This window comes from Mesoplodon densirostris, chromosome 3 (assembly GCF_025265405.1).
Source record: "Mesoplodon densirostris isolate mMesDen1 chromosome 3, mMesDen1 primary haplotype, whole genome shotgun sequence".
Lineage (NCBI taxonomy): Eukaryota > Metazoa > Chordata > Mammalia > Artiodactyla > Ziphiidae > Mesoplodon > Mesoplodon densirostris.
Genome location: NC_082663.1, coordinates 36595039 through 36610817, shown reverse-complemented (window position 1 = coordinate 36610817; position 15779 = coordinate 36595039). Strand labels below are relative to the sequence as shown.

The window sequence follows — 15779 nt, the reverse complement described above, 5'->3', positions numbered from 1 at the left end:
TACATGGAACAACCCTACTTGTATAGTGTGTTTACTATAATTTTTCAGATCATAGTGAAAGCTTTTATATTCTAAGTGACTGACTGAGGGGATATGCATGATGAATCTGCACCGAAGAGAAAGGCATAGGAGAAATAGGGTACAGGTTACAATGTTAGTGAGGTCCTGGCCCCCCAGCATGAAATTCTCCTTTAGCCCCTATGGCAAAGATAGTGCAATGTGTTCACCAAACTGTGTACATTCAATTCCGGAGCAAACAAGAAAATCACCTTTCCCACCAGATGCTCTTGCATCTAGCTGGGACCACAAGACTAGTTCTGGACAATAGAATATCAGTAGAAGTGATACAGCCACGAACGTTTCCTAGATCTTCTACGCTTCTTTTTCCTTTCCAGGAGGCAGAGCCACAGATGGAAGGAGCCTGGATCCCTGAGTTAAAGCTTAGAAGAAATCCACCTGGGAGAGCCGCCCAATCAACATCAGAATGTGAGTGGACTAGAAATAAAACAGCTGTGGCTTGATGAAATTTTAGGGTTGGTTGTTGTAGAAGCTCGTGCTAATGATCCTCAGACAGCAAAAATAACCAATATTGGAATCCTATTATTAGAGTAACCATGGTGTTTCGGAGCAATAATAATTTCTTTTGCCTTAAGATTTTGGGAGGTTCCTGTTAAAGTGCAAATATAGAAGTATAATATATTAAGTGATTGAAATTCATGATATTTGCTGCAGTCAGAGACACATGGAAAGGCATAGATTTGTTCATTTATTCAGTATTGAACAGGTGCCTACTATGTGCTAGGCAATGGCTAGATGCTAGAGGTACTAACAGTTTTTCTGATTGGTCGTTTGCGAAGGGCTTGTTTATTGGGATAGAGATTGTTTAGATCTAAATGAGAAACATCCACTCTCTGGGATGTCTCCTTCCTAGTTTTTGTTCCTCAGTCACACCCAGAAAGGGCAAGGGAAGAGTTCCAAACTATGAGCATCTGAGCTTACCCTTTGTGGCACAAGTGGAGACAACTCCCTGGTAGAGAGGCCCTGGCCTGGGAGCAGGGAGGAAAGGAAATTCTTGTGCACCCAGGTCAGTAGGAGAGGACTCATTTATGTTAAGATAGGCAAGATAGGAGCTGGAAGGACTTATAGGGAGCTTGGGATTCCTTGGAATTAGAATCTGTTAGAAGGTCTTGATGTCTAAAAATGATCATTGGTATTAAAATAAACAAACAAAAGCAGTGTGATTCTTTTCCACCTATAGATATATGTCCTTTGGAATTCTTTCAGCTTTCTTAGTATGGTGGAGATTCTGAATAATGGGGTGAGGGGCTGAAGCAGAATTCTAAAATATCGTGTGAGCAAATTCCATATTTATAGAAAGAGATAACAAAATCACCTAAGCATTGACATTTGTTTCACTTTTATGCATGAAGTCCTCCTTAAGAGAAGGATGAGTAGCCTCCTCTTAATTATCAAAGATGAGACTCGAAGGAGCTGATATCCTGAGAAAGGGGACAGAACCTTTTGTATCGGATGATACAAGCCCTTATACAAGCCCTTCGCTTGGTTTGCAGAGTTCCGGAGAAGGGGAGACCAATTACATAAAGAGATCAGGCCTTCCTATGAGGAAGAGATGGGAATGCCCTGGACCTGCTAAAGGTAGATTAGAGAAACCTTTAGGTTGAACTGGAGTCTGCTGACAGGGAAGGACAGCATGGACCCTAAAGCAGACCTAACCAGGAGGACAAGGGATTCAAGACTCAGTGCAGGGGTCTAAGGATTTTGGGTAAAGGCTGGTTTCAGGGCAGAGTGTGTTGAAGGCAGGAACCCCTCCTAGATGACACATTCACTCTGGCATGATTTCAAGCCTTTGCAGAAAAAATGGCTAAGCATCAAAGGGTGGAAGAGCTAAAACCTTGGAACTATAACCCAGAGCAGGGACAAGCAATCATTAGCTGGAGCAGGGCCAAGAGTGACAGTGGTGCTAGGCGGCTGATGACAACGCCCAGTTCCCTCTCTCCCTCTTTCATCGTTGGGTTCTTGGACGCTCCTTGTGCTCTTGGACAGTAAGCGGTGTGTATTGTGAAATTGTGAGAGGGGGAGCAAGCAGTGCTCGAGAGGCCATTCCAGACATGAAGGGTATGTGAAACTTGGAACAATTAAGTAAGAAAAAATCATCATCATATTTTCACTCACAGTAGTTTGCAGGTCATATAGACCATGTTGGCCTTCAGTATATCTAAATGAAGAATGGGATGGAAATCGAGCCCCTAAATACACACATGAAAGGAATATAGTATTTGTAGCTGTGGTGAAACAGATAATTTCATGGGCACAGAATTTATGGCTGCCTTTTGAGCCTGGTCTGGCCTGAACATGTGACCAAGATGAATAATACATTAGCAGAACAATGAGATCTGTTCACATATCCAAGCTAGTTTTGAGTTCTGCAGAAACAGAAATCAAACTATCATCATTGCAGTACTGACTTAAAGGAGAACAGCAATTCATTTAAAACAGGTTCTTCAAAACTGGTTAACATACAGACTTCTTTTAAGGGAAAATATTTTACAGATTTCCACCACTGACAAATTACCTTTACTAAAATGATCCGGTCTTTCTCCCTTTCTTTCTCTCCTTTCTTTTCTTCTTTTTTCTTGTGCTTGGGGCTCATTGAGATTCTCAAGTCTTGAGTTTCTGTTTTTTTAAATCAAATTTGGAAAAATTTCAACCATTATCTATTCCAATATTTTCTTCTATTACCACTCCACCCCAGTTAATCCAATAACATAAAATTAGGTTGCTTGAAGTTGTTCCACAGCTCACTGACACTCTGTTTTATTTTTTTCAGTTTTTCCCCTTTCCCAGGGATTACTGTCCTGCACAACCTGATGTCCAATGTCTGAAAATCATTGCTTTATATATTTTTACCCTGTGTTTTAGTAGTTTCCAGCAGGAGGGTACTGGTGCTGGCTACTCCATCTTGGCTGGAAGGTGAATGAACCATCAAGAGCCACTTTCAGGGCTTCCCTGGTGGCGCAGTGGTTGAGAGTCCGCCTGCCGATGCAGGGGACACAGGTTCGTGCCCAGGTCCGGGAAGATCCCACATGCCGCGGAGCGGCTGGGCCCGTGAGCCATGGCTGCTGAGCCTGCGCGTCCGGAGCCTGTGCTCCACAACGGGAGAGGCCACAACAGCGAGAGGCCCGCGTAAAGCAAAAAAAAAAAAAAGAGCCACTTTCAAAACCTCTCTCAAAAAAAAGGAAACCTTTCTCTCCCAGAAGCCTTCAGGAAACGTCTCCTTCAGGTTCATTAATCATTCATGGTCATGTGTTCACCCCCGTAACTCTTGCGGCACATGACTAGTTCTGTGCATACTGCTCACACAGTCCACCTGCTTCCAACCCTCCCTGGCCGCCCAAGTCCTGCCTTAGAGAAGCACAGTCTCCTCATCACAGACCCTGTGAGAATTTTGTGCACGGGGAGAAGCCTGGCTACTTGAAGGGTACCCGTGGGACCAGCAGTATGGATACCACCTGGAAGTTTGCTAGAAATGCAGAGTATCAGGTCCTACCCCAGCCCACTCAATCAGAATCTGTATTTTCATAAGATACCTGCATGATTCATGTGCACAAGAGAGTTTGAAAAGTGCTGTGGTTAGATCTCGGTGTCCTTTGTGACTTCTCAGAGTCCTCTCCAAGGTAATGGTTCTTTAACCCAACAGCAGGTGACCTGGGCAGTTTTGATCATTCCAGTGAGGTGTGTCTAACCATGTTAGCAACCTTATGGCTGTTGTTAAGGTTGTACTGTCAGCAAATGCGTCTTCCTCAAACTCTTCACAACTTGGATTCACAACTTGGGGTCATGCAGGAGGACTTACCTCTGAAGATCCCAGGAGCCTGGCTGCATTGGACAGGCACAGGCTAGACATGGATAGCCCGGGGGTGTGGCCTCGAATGCCAGAGGCATTGCACTTTGCTGTTCCACTGGAGTTAAATCAGGTGGCTATAAATCATGATATCTTCGTGGTTGATACTTTCAGGATCTTCACAGATAACATACTACTTCCTGTAACAGCTTAGGAATGTAGGCATTATCTTAGAGAATGATGATAGTGATGGGTCCAAAATTTGATTTTCAGCTTTCTCATTTATTAGTTGTAAGATATTGGGCAAGAAGACTGATTTCTCTAGCCCTCACTTTTTTGTAAATTGAAGGGATTAGACTGCTATTAAAGGACTCATATCCCATTAAAACAAACAAACCAACCAACTCTAGCCAGGCAGAGTTAGAGTGATACTCTCTTTACAACAGCTGTAAAGCTTGACTGTGTTCATGCAGAAGACACTTTGTATCAATTTATGAAAACTGCCTAATTAGACCATGAAAATGATAAACATAGACTGACAGAGACTTGGAAAGGACTTTGAAAGACTACTAAGATTATCCTTCCAGAAGCATCTAAGTGATAATCACAAAGGTCACTGTGACCTGGTGAGACAGGCTATAACTATGAGCCTGACTCACGTGCTTAAAGTCCAGATGCCTCACAGAGACACTTTGCTTACAGAAACAGAAAGGAACATATCATCTACTTCTGCTTCTGCAGGTGGTGAGGCCCTAGCTAGACAAATATGAGCTTCGCTGGTTCAGCTTCTTCATTTAGTGAAGGTTCAGTGATGGTGGCTTGATATGTGATTAAGCAAAACCTGTCAGTTAAAAGCACCAGAAGCCTCTTCTTTTTTAAAAAAAAAATTAATTGCAAAATATTTCAAAAATACAGAAAATAATAGATACTAACAAATCCTAACATTTTGTCCTATTTCCTTTAGATCCTTTTCTCTATAGAAATTAATTACACCTACAGTTAGTCACACCCATTCCTATGTTCACTCTAAAACCATGATTTTGAAGTTCCCTCCCTTTAAAATTAGAGATTCTAATTTGATAACAGTTACTCTTACATTAAAAAGAAACATACTCTAAAAAGTCAAAAATTGATATGTCTCCACTATTTCTGAACAAAATAATGACTTTAGAATTCTTTAATTTAAATCACCTTCCCCTTCTTCCATTTTTTAAGTATCTTAGTTTTACTTCATTTAAATTTCTCTCTTCAGTAGTCATTATTATCATTGTTATTTCAAATAGTGAATGAATATTTACCAAAGTATCAGTATTTACCAAGTTCTTTGATCCATACTGGTTTTCGCTCTCCACTCATCCCTTTTCTGTTAAATTTCCTCTTTCTAAAGTACATTCTTTAGTAGTTCTTTCAGGGACTGTTTGAAAACACACACACTCAAACTTTCTCTCTCCTCTTCAATGACATTAGCAGATATTTTCCCTCAGCACTTTCTGTTATTTTGTGGTCTTTGTTTTCTCCTGTTGAGAAGTCTGCTTTAGTCTAATTGTTACTTTGTAGGTAATCTGTTTTTTTTTTGTTCTGAGTACTAAAATTTTCTTATTATCAATGGTGTTCTGCAGTCTTACCTGGGTGAATCTAAGTGTGGCTTAGTTTTTACTTGTTTAGCTTAGTATTCATTGTGATTCTTAAATCTGAACATTTAAGTCTTTCATTGATTCTGGAAAATTCTTATTGACTATTGCCTCTCCCCCAGTAATTCTTTTCCTTCCTTTGTGACTTCTAGACATTGTCTGAACTCCTCTATCTCAGTAGTTAATTTTGTATACTTCCTGGAGAATACGGATTCTATCCAGTACAGACTCCCACTAATTGCTATCCCCAAGCTACAGATGTTTTAGTATATGTAATATATGCACCTCTTCTCATTTCTTTACCTCAGTTTAACTTAGGTATCAAGACACAGGTTTTGGTGTGAAAGTCAAGTTCATATTTGTGTTCCATTTTTACTAGGTGTTATTTAACAATTTCCAAACCTCAGTTTTAGATTTGAACAGAGGTGCTCAATGGAGATAAAAAGTATCTACTTCTTAACGTTGTTGTGAGGCTAAAATAAGATAACATGCGTAGTACTTAGGCTGGTGCCTGGCGTAGTAAGCATTTAATAAAATGGAATAATTAAAAAATTGTCATCATATCATCTGCTCAAGGAAAATGCCTACACCTGTGTTTGGTGTCCATCTCCTCTGCAATTTGCAATATTCTCTTTTTCTCTAGTATTTTCAGCTTCTTCACCTCTACTAGATCCCACCTCTCAGACTATAAAAATACCCAGGTTTCTTTACTTCCAAAATAACGAGTTCTGTCTCCATCCTGAGATCTCCCCCCAGTAACCACCCTTTTATCTTCCTTTCTCCAAAAGGACTTCTGCTACATTCTGCAAATTATCCTTCCCAAATCACTTTTCAACCAACTTTTTGTCTTTTTTCACAAGCTTAGCTGTGGGTTGTAAAATTCTGCATTTTTTTTAAGTCTCACTTTTGCACATAGTCAGCCACTTTAATTATGATGATAGTGATAATAACTGTTTTGAGCCTTTGCTTTTTTCTAGGCATCAGGCTAAGTGCTTCATTACCATTGTCCCATTTAATCCTCATAACAACACTTTGAGGCAGGAACAATTATTATTCCTATTCTACAGATGTTGAACTTGAGATTTAGAGAAACTGAACAACTCACTGGAGTCATGTTGCTAGTAAGTGAGGAGCTGGGACTTGAAGCCAAGGTTCCTTGAAACCAACTAATTTGAATCACTAGATGAAGCCAACTGTGATGCCTGCCCTACTTTTAGGATTCCAGCTACATCATCCAATCACAGTCCTTAGTGTTTAAGCCTGTCAGGTTTTCTGATATTTGTAGCCTGTAGTGTCCTGTAGTTGACCTAGGCTACCATGCTCTAAGTTCCTTAAGGGCCGGGTCTCTGGTTTGCTTCTTTATTTTTAATTTGTAGTACCTAGCACAATGACTGGAACACAGTAGGTATTTGAATTTATCTTGAATGAAAGAAGAAAGTTTTTATTCTTTACCATTTCAGCACATTTCATCAGAACTATTCCATTCATTTGAACATTTAATCCAATGATTCTTACTTGAGCAAAGAGGTGGCAGAGCCCTTCTGAGAAGAGGGGCTCATGTCTGGATCACCTGGGAGAACTTTTCAAACCTATTTAGTTTTCCACTGCCATTTTGATTCTCCCCTCTATGGGGCATGTTCTCCAAGTGTACTGACCGAGCCACTGAAAGAAATGTGTTATAACTCTCCTGTGTGTTAGGAGGACAAAAAACTTTAGAACCCCTGAAAATTGGGTATTGTGTATTCCTGTTTCCATGCACACAAATTTTATTGTTTCAAACAGATTGTAAGAGTTTATCAGGAATTCCTTCTTCATCTTGGAGAGGTTAGACTCATAGAAAGTAAGAACTAGAAGGGACCTAATATTATCTGATACGCTTTTCATATTTCAGTGGTAAGGAATCTGAGGCCTTGAGAATTTAAGCAATGCTCCCATAGTTGGATCCTTTGCAATGGCCAGCAAAGTGTTAGGCACATAAAAATGTGCTCAATAAATACTCATTATGTGGATGGAAAAATTAGAAATAAAAATCAGATTGACATCAAAGTTGTCCTGCTTTTCTACTATGCCTTGGAGCAAAAATGCTCTATTTTAATCACATCCAATCACAAATGCCCAGTCAGAAAACTATTAATTGGACCCTCCTGTCTCTGCTATTCTCTTTCATCCTTGAGTTCTTGGGGTATTGTTGTAAGATATACTGTATGATCTAGTGCTTATTGTTTTTAATATTTTTCTGCACATTTTTAATATCTTTCTGCATTTTGTCTTCTGCACATTAAATGCTCTGAGAGTATCTTACTTTGTATTGCTTTGTCTCCCTTCACCATGCCCAATCCTGGAACAGCTGGTATTCTAATAATGGTTAACTAAGTTATTTTTCATTCATCACTGATAGATTAACTGATGCCTAACGTCTGAGTAAAGTTGTTATACAGGTAACATTTACCTTTTTTGAATTGAATACTGTCATGTGACATAGTTTTAAAAGTTAATGAGTGAGTGAAGGTTAAATTCTCTTTTAAGTGTAACTGTAGCAGAAAACACATCGTGCTGACTTGTTCTTAGAGACTCAAAAGTACATATTTTGGGTGTAGCTTCCTGGTATTTACAAACACGTGATCTTGGTTTGCAAAGATTAGCACATTTGAGAACGATGTATTATTTACTTATTGCACAATCACAAATCCACAGCCTTGTGAATGTTAATATTTTCTGGGAATGATAATAGACTTTGGAAAGATAACAGCTGCAAAAATAGTCAGAAGTTATCCACAGTTTTGGAGCCTGAATTCTGTTGCACAGGAAAAGACCAACACAAAGAGTCCAGAGTGGCAATAAATTAGCCTGGGAGTCAGGAGATTAAGAGTTCTAGTTCTGCTCTGGTTCAAGCCAGCTGTGAGACCTTGGATAAGCCTATAAATCTTGCTGGGCCTATAGCTTCTCATCTCTGAAACCAGAGGCTTGAATTTCAGGTGATTGGTAATGTCTCTTCCAGTTCTAACATTCTCTGATTTATTTGAATCAACAACCATTGTGATAGGGAGAGCATGTAATGGTGTTAGCACTGGAAAGATGGGCTGTGGAATGGAGAGGAATAAACTCGTGCTGTTTTGATAGAAGCAGGTCTTAATCCTTCAACCTAAAAGTTTGAATTTCATAGCATCTGAACTGAATATTTATGTGGTTATTTCACTGTTTAAAATGATTTTGAAGTCCATAGACACGTCCAGCTAAACATTAAATGAGTGAGACCAAGTTATAACTGGATGAGTTTCATAGAGCTGGGAACTTTTCCACAATCCTCTATTAGTTGTTTTGTATTCCGGGACCACAAAGACCAAATCTTCATGGTCTCCATCACCAAAACTTTGTAATCATTTCTGCAAAGGTATCACCCAATTCAGCCAAAAAAGTCCACTTGATGTGGAGGGCAGTGTGTGGCTAAGAATAACTGTGGCTTTGTGAAGCCTAGTCTGGATGATGACTCACAAGACTTTTTTTTTTTGAGGTTGTGGTTGGTTGCTCTTTCTCTGCCTACCTCTGAGGTGGTCCTGGGTCAGTATCATGTGATGAGCGAGCTTGTGAGCTCTTTTAGTTAAAAGATATTAAGACATACTCTGGCTGAGAGATGGAGGTTTAGAGCAAGGATAAGCTACATATAGGAAGGACAAACTTATAAAGTGGCTCCACAGAATATTCATGGAAAACCAGGAACGGCTGGGGTGACAGGTTTCAGGGAAAGAAGAACAACAGGATTTGGGAGGCAGAAGAGCCAACAGAGATCTAACAGCTGAGCTACCTTGCTGAACCCTCAGCCCTGGAGTTTGTGCTCTTCGCTGGAGCCTTGCCATCATGTGACTCGGTCATGTTCTTATCTTTGCTTCTCTTTGTGTGTGGCCGCTTCTCCTCTCAAAACAACTTCCTGAGGCTGTTCTTATTTCCCAAGTCAAATTCCTGAGACAGAATTTACCCATCTAACTGATAATCAGCATCTTTGTTTTGGGCCGTGTGCAGAAAAGAGTTAACACAGCAGGCCTGAGACTGCTCTCTTTGGAAAGGCCTGCTTGCAAGATTGGCCTTTGGCTGGTATGTGGGTGTTTTCACCATTCTCAAAACTGATAAGGGTGGTTCTCTGTGCCTAGACTGTTTGTGCAATCAAGGATATTTATGCTGAGCACCTGCTTTCCTTCTGGGAGTCTGGAATTTTGATGCATGCTAGGCAGAGAGTGCAGATGTGACCAGCCCCCAATAAACATGTTGAATGCTCTGTCTGTACTGGGCTTTCCTGGAAGAAACATTGCACACATATTACTACATCCTTCATTGCTGGAGAAAGTAATGTGTTCAAGTGTGTCCCTTCATAAAAAGAGAGCATAGGAAGCCTGTGCCTGGATTTCTCTAGATTCTGCCTGTCTTTTTCCATTAGGATCTGACTGTGTATCCTTACTCCGTCACTGTAATAAATCTTAACCATGAGTCCAACTATGTGTTGAGTCCCATGAGTCCCTGTAGCAAATCTCTGAATATGGGGATTGCCTTGGGGATCCCAACACAGGCCACCTCAGAGGACCCAGGCCAACTTAGGTCTTGGCTGTCCTTGAGTTAAGAGTTCGACATTGGTCCCATTTCTTGCATATGGGGGAGGGAGGGTGGAGTTGTGCTTGGTCTCTCCAGCTTATGGAATGGTCTGAAGCAGTGGTTCTCAACCCAGGCTGCAAAACAGAATCTTCTGTGATGACCTAGAAATTAGACCCCATCCAGGATTAATCGGAACCCTGAAATTAGAATCTATGGGGTGAGCCTGGATAGTGGCATGTTTTAAAAGCTCTCCAGTGATTCTGATGTGCAGCCAGAGCTGGGACTGATGGCCTGGAGCAATTTTCCTCCACAGGGCTCCAAGTGGCAGTTTCCTTTGGAAGGTGACTGTAGGCTTGGGAGGCATTGTGATTCATCTGGCCAGCACAGTGCTCATTTTTCACATGAAGAAATGAAGACCCCGTGTCTTCAGACATCCCAAAAAAATGGGTGGAATTGCTTAGTTGTAAACAAGACTCTGGGAATTGTGTCATTTTAGGGGTTCTACTGAGGCATCTTTATAGCACAAAGTTTATGTTGGTGACCTTCTGTGCTTCCAAACTCTGGTAGAAAAACCAGCAGAAAAAAAGACATTAAAACATATATATATAGCCAGCTGCAGCAATATATTGCCATTGACACACAGTCCTGAATCTTGTCTTCCACAAAATCACTCTCTTATGAAATAAACAGTCACATGTGTTTCTCAGGGTGATTCCAAGATCCATGTTAAATTGTTTATCTTGATTAGAGAGATTCTCACTTTGTCTTTAGAAAAGCTGGTTGTCAGGAAAGCCCCAGTGGGTGGTGTTATAGTGATCCTTCCCTTCCAGTGCAGGGAGCCCCGCAGCTGACCTTGGAGTACAGCGGGGTGGGTTCCTCACAGCCTCCAGCGCCAAAGCTGCTGCACGAACAAGCTCCAGCTCCCTGGAGCAGCCTTCATTCTGTACATCCGCCTTAATGCAATGTCCTGCTCATGCTGGACGCCTGGCAAATATTTGTTGAGTTGCCCTGAGGTGATAATGGAACTACTGGAAGAAAGAACTGCTGCTGACAGGTGGGAGCTCGCCGCCCCCATCCCTGTTTTCCGTAGAGCCCAAGGCTGTTCCATAAAGTGCCACTTTATGGATAAAAGCAGTTCTTTTCTATATGGAAGCAGCCTTGGCCTGCATGTCCTTAGGAAATATCCTGATGCCAGGTTAGGATGTAGTCTTTTCTTCGTGATGGCTGTAGAGTATTTGTAAGAGACCTTGGGTACCTATGGCGCCATCCCATCCCCCTGCGCAGCTTCCGATGACCCTTGCACAGTTGGAGATAAACAGGACTTAACTTCAGCCTCCAGCCTCCGCTTTGGAATTGATATCTTTCTTACCCACACATGCTGTGTATTCTCTCAAGCTGTTTACCTTTCCCCTGCTTTAGGAAGGGGCTTGAAACTCATTCATTCTAAGAACTTTGGGTTTAAATACTGTCCTGAGTTTTTGCACTTTAAGAACCTCAGTGAGGAAAGATTCAGGGGGAGGAGGTCGCTTTTGGGGGTAGGGGTGGTACAGGGGCACTGAGGCGGTGACTTCCAGTACCCTTGGCAGTCCGGCTGGAGTCCCCTCCTGTAGGCTGTAGGCTGACTGCATCATGGGGTGGCCTGGCTCGGACTCAAGACATGTGGGCCTGGGGCATCCTGACCCTTAGCACCACTGCTAAGAGCACCAGCGGAGGAAACCCCTATTCTGCCACCACCATGTCGTCTCCAAAGCATTTCGTTTCGCCATTCCATTTTGTTTCCCTTTCTGCAAGTTAACCAAGGCATCTGGCAGCTGCAGTGCAGAGTCAGCAGGAACAGTTCTGTTTTCTCTTTGCTACTGGCACCGTCTCAAATTTGAACGAGTTCTCAATCCCCAACTGTGCTTTTGGAAGTCTTCCTAAACGCAAGGAGGCTGCTAAAAGACCAAGAGTCTTAAAGCGGCATGAAATTCTACACCAAGAGGCCTGAAGAAAGGCTATTCAAGTGAAAACACCATGAAACCAGAAAACGATATTCTTATATGTGGGGTGCTTAAATACCCAGAAACAGAACTTCATAAACAGCTAGTAATGAAACTATACTAAGCATGAAAAAAAAAAAAAGCAGACTGTAAAAATAGCATGTGCAGAATGACTTGTTATAGTAAAATACAGGCTATATAAAATATACAGACCATTTATTGTTTGTTTACTATGTGCCAGGCACTTTGTTAAGTGCTTATATACTGTACTTGATTATATATTGTACAACTGACAAAAACCCAGGAAGGCAGTTCTTATTATCCCCATTTTATAGATGAGAAAATGGAAGCTCATGAAGGTTCCAGCTTGCCCACACTTGACCAAAGTCCTGTGGGAAAAGTCCATGCTCCGTCAGAATATTTTGAACCATTACTATATATATCTGCAAGGATAAATCATTGGTGATAAATCATAATATTGGTTGATTAAGGATGAATGATTTTTATTTTCTTCATTTTGCTTATGTGTATTTTCTAATTTATCTCCAATAAACATCTTTTCTTAACAGAAATTTTTTTTAATGAATAACTTATACCAAATACCAAATAGTTTATAGGTGAGTTAAATATATTTACTGTGAAAGGATGATTAAAACGTTTTGGGAGAATTCTCTTTATTCCTTTCATGAAACTATAAAGACTTCTAGTTATTAGTTTGCTAAGGCTTCCATAACAACGTACCACACAGGCTGGGTGCCTTAAACAATAGAAATTTATTTTCCCACAGTTCTGGAAGCTAGAAGTCTGAGATCAGGGTATTGGCAGGGTTGGTTTCTTCTGAGGGTCATTGTCTTTGGCTAACAGATGGCAGTCTTCTTCCTGTGTCTTCACACGGTCTTTCCCCTGTGTGCGTGTGTCATAATCTCCTCTTCTTATAAGGACACCAGTCATACTGAATTACTACCCGTCACCCACATCACCTCATTTTACTTTAACTATCCCTTTAAAAGCCCTTTCTTCCAACACAGCCACATTCTGTGGTACTGGAGGTTAGGACTTCAACATATGAATTTTGGGGTTACACAGTTCAGCTTGTAATAACTTCCATGATAGAAATGTTTGACCTAAATAACTCAAGACATTAAATTAACATCAGTGATGAAAACAACATTAGCCGAAGTTTGAGGGTATCCTATGTCTTCTACTCAAATACTTCATTTGTGAAATAATATTTTTAGAGTAAACCTTATAAGACTTTTCCAAAGACTCCAAAAAGAGCCAAAGAAAGGTCTAATGATGATAATACAGATGTGCAATTGTCATACAATAGGAATTCAAACTCCTACAACAGTCATCATTAAATCATCTTTATTAGGGGTCTGAATTTGTGACTCCGAAATTTCTCTCTTCCACATTTCATGAGACATATGCATCATTTTAGCTAAATTTCTAGCCTCCAAGTGATGAGACATAAATCCTCAGGCTGCTGTATCTGAAAATGCCTTTTGTGCATTTTGTTTTCCCCGAGTCGTTTGCAGTGATGAATGGTTCATTCAAGCTTAGGAACAATGGAACAGTATAGCAATGACCTCAGAGATGGTACAAACTGAAGGGAAGAAATTCCACTCCCTGTCCCCATCTTTGACAAGATCAACAAATTGTGTATACCGTATTAGGACCAGGCAGAGGATGGGCTCTTTCTCCAGAGTCCCTGATGCTGGTGGTGACTGGCCAGAAAGGAAACCCTGAATGAATCTTGTTCTTTCTCCCCTGTGGCTTTTCCTCATGCCTTTTCCATTAGCTTGTAGACTCTCGGAGGTCTAGACCTGCTTCCTACCTTCCACCATCCACTTCACTCTCTGGCTTTTCCTATCGCCATCTCTGCCTGCCAGTTGAGTACTGTCTATCCAGCAAGGTCTGGCCAAGAACTTCTTTGGGAATTCACTTCTTTGGGAATGCCTTCCTGGACTGGACCTTCAGTATTGCTGCCTTTCTTAGATATTTGTAGACTTGTCTAGAACGTAGCTCCTTGAAGACAAGGAACTCTTCTTGTCCCTAATATGACTTTATCTTAGTAATGCTCAATAAATAGGTACTAAGAGAATGAATAAATGAGTGAGTCTCAGATAATGGGGACTTTGCTTTTGGCAAAGTTTCTGTATTAGAAATATATTGCTATATAACAAATGACCCCAAAACTTGGTCACTTAACATAACAAACATTTATTTTTTCGCAGTTTCTGGAGTTAGGAATCTGGGAACAGCTTATGTGAATACCTGTCCCTCAAGGTCTCTCTCAAGGTTGCAGTCAAAGTGACAGCTGGGGCTGTAGCCTCATCTGAAAGTTCAACGGGGGGGAGGATCTGGTTCCAAGCTGGCTCATGCAGTTGTTGGTAGGATTCATTTCTTTGCTGGCCATTGCACTGAGGGTCTCCCCCAGTTTCTTGCTACATGGACTTTTCCATAGGAAAGCTCGCAGCATATCAGCTGGCTTCCCTCAGAGCCAGCGAGCCAGTGAGAGAGGGAAGAAAGATGGAAACCAGAGTCTTTTTGTAACCTAACATTGGAAGTAACATCCCATTACTTTTGCCATATTTTATCCCTGTCCCACCAGCACTCAAGGGAAGGTAATTACACAAGGACATGAGATCCAGGAGGAAGGGATCACTGGGGCCTGCTTAGCAGCTGCCTGTCCCAGTTGCACTCTCAACAGGCATTTTTACTTGCTGCACTTGGTACTTTTCCCTCTAGGCAGTGAGTTTTAACCCCATAAAACAGGCTTCTGGGGAACCCAACTCCAGGCCAGGTTTATAAATGCAAAGTCTGAATGACAGTTGTTCCTTTCATTTAAGAAGGCCTCAGAAAGATCCAGACGTTTGCTCCTGCTCCTCTTTTATTTTCATGGCATTGACTGGGCTTTATTTTGAGTGATTGGCCTGGATTTTTCACTTTCTTTACTCTTTACAGAATTATAGGCCGAGCTATAATTCTGGGTTTCTTGTTGATACATTACCCTTGTAGGATTTCTCCCACCATGTCACTATGAAGGCCATTATGGTTTCAAATTGACCAAACTTTTAAAGTCCATCCAGAAACCAAAAGGAGAAAACTTTGATTTTGTAGAATGCCATTGCTTAATCTTGAATTTAGGTTGAGAGGATTTTTAGAGTTGGGGTAAGAAATACTTATGCTCCAAATATCAAATTCCGACCACCAGTTGTTAATTCAAAACTGAACAGGGTATGCCATATTAAACATGTAATATTCCATTAATGTAGACAGTTACAAAAAGGACCAAAAGTACTAGAACTGGACGTTGAAGACTTGGCTCGTAAACTTGCTGTGTGATGTTAGCAGAATCATTGAAACTTCTGCCTTGGAGTCCCTATATAAAGTGAAGCTAGTAATAATGACCTTACAGTATTTTTTTTAAGATCAACTAAAATAATTTATATCCACCAGCAGTTTAAAAAACTGCTTTCCGTCATCACAATTGTATAGTCTATTTTTAAAAGATGACAACAATGTTGACTTTTTTGATACATGAAAATAGTGGCATGAACTAATGTTTTTTATTTTTAAAATTTATTTTATTAAACTATAGTTGATTTACGTGTTAATTTCTTCTGTACAGCAAAGTGATTCAGTTATACACACACACACATATATATAGTTCCCTGTGCTATAGAGTAGGACCTTGCTGTTTATAATGTTAAGTTTTTAAAA

The 15779-nt window shown here is 40.8% G+C and overlaps 1 protein-coding gene across 1 annotated transcript in view; it reads left to right on the top strand.

Moving 5' to 3' along the window:
* The first annotated feature begins 395 nt into the window (after window positions 1–395).
* SELENOP (selenoprotein P) overlaps window positions 396–15779 on the top strand; it is a 39541-nt gene continuing 24157 nt past the window's right edge. The window contains 1 exon segment of the mRNA XM_060091667.1: window positions 396–486. Coding sequence (XP_059947650.1) covers window positions 485–486 — 2 coding nt within the window. The 5' untranslated portion in view covers window positions 396–484.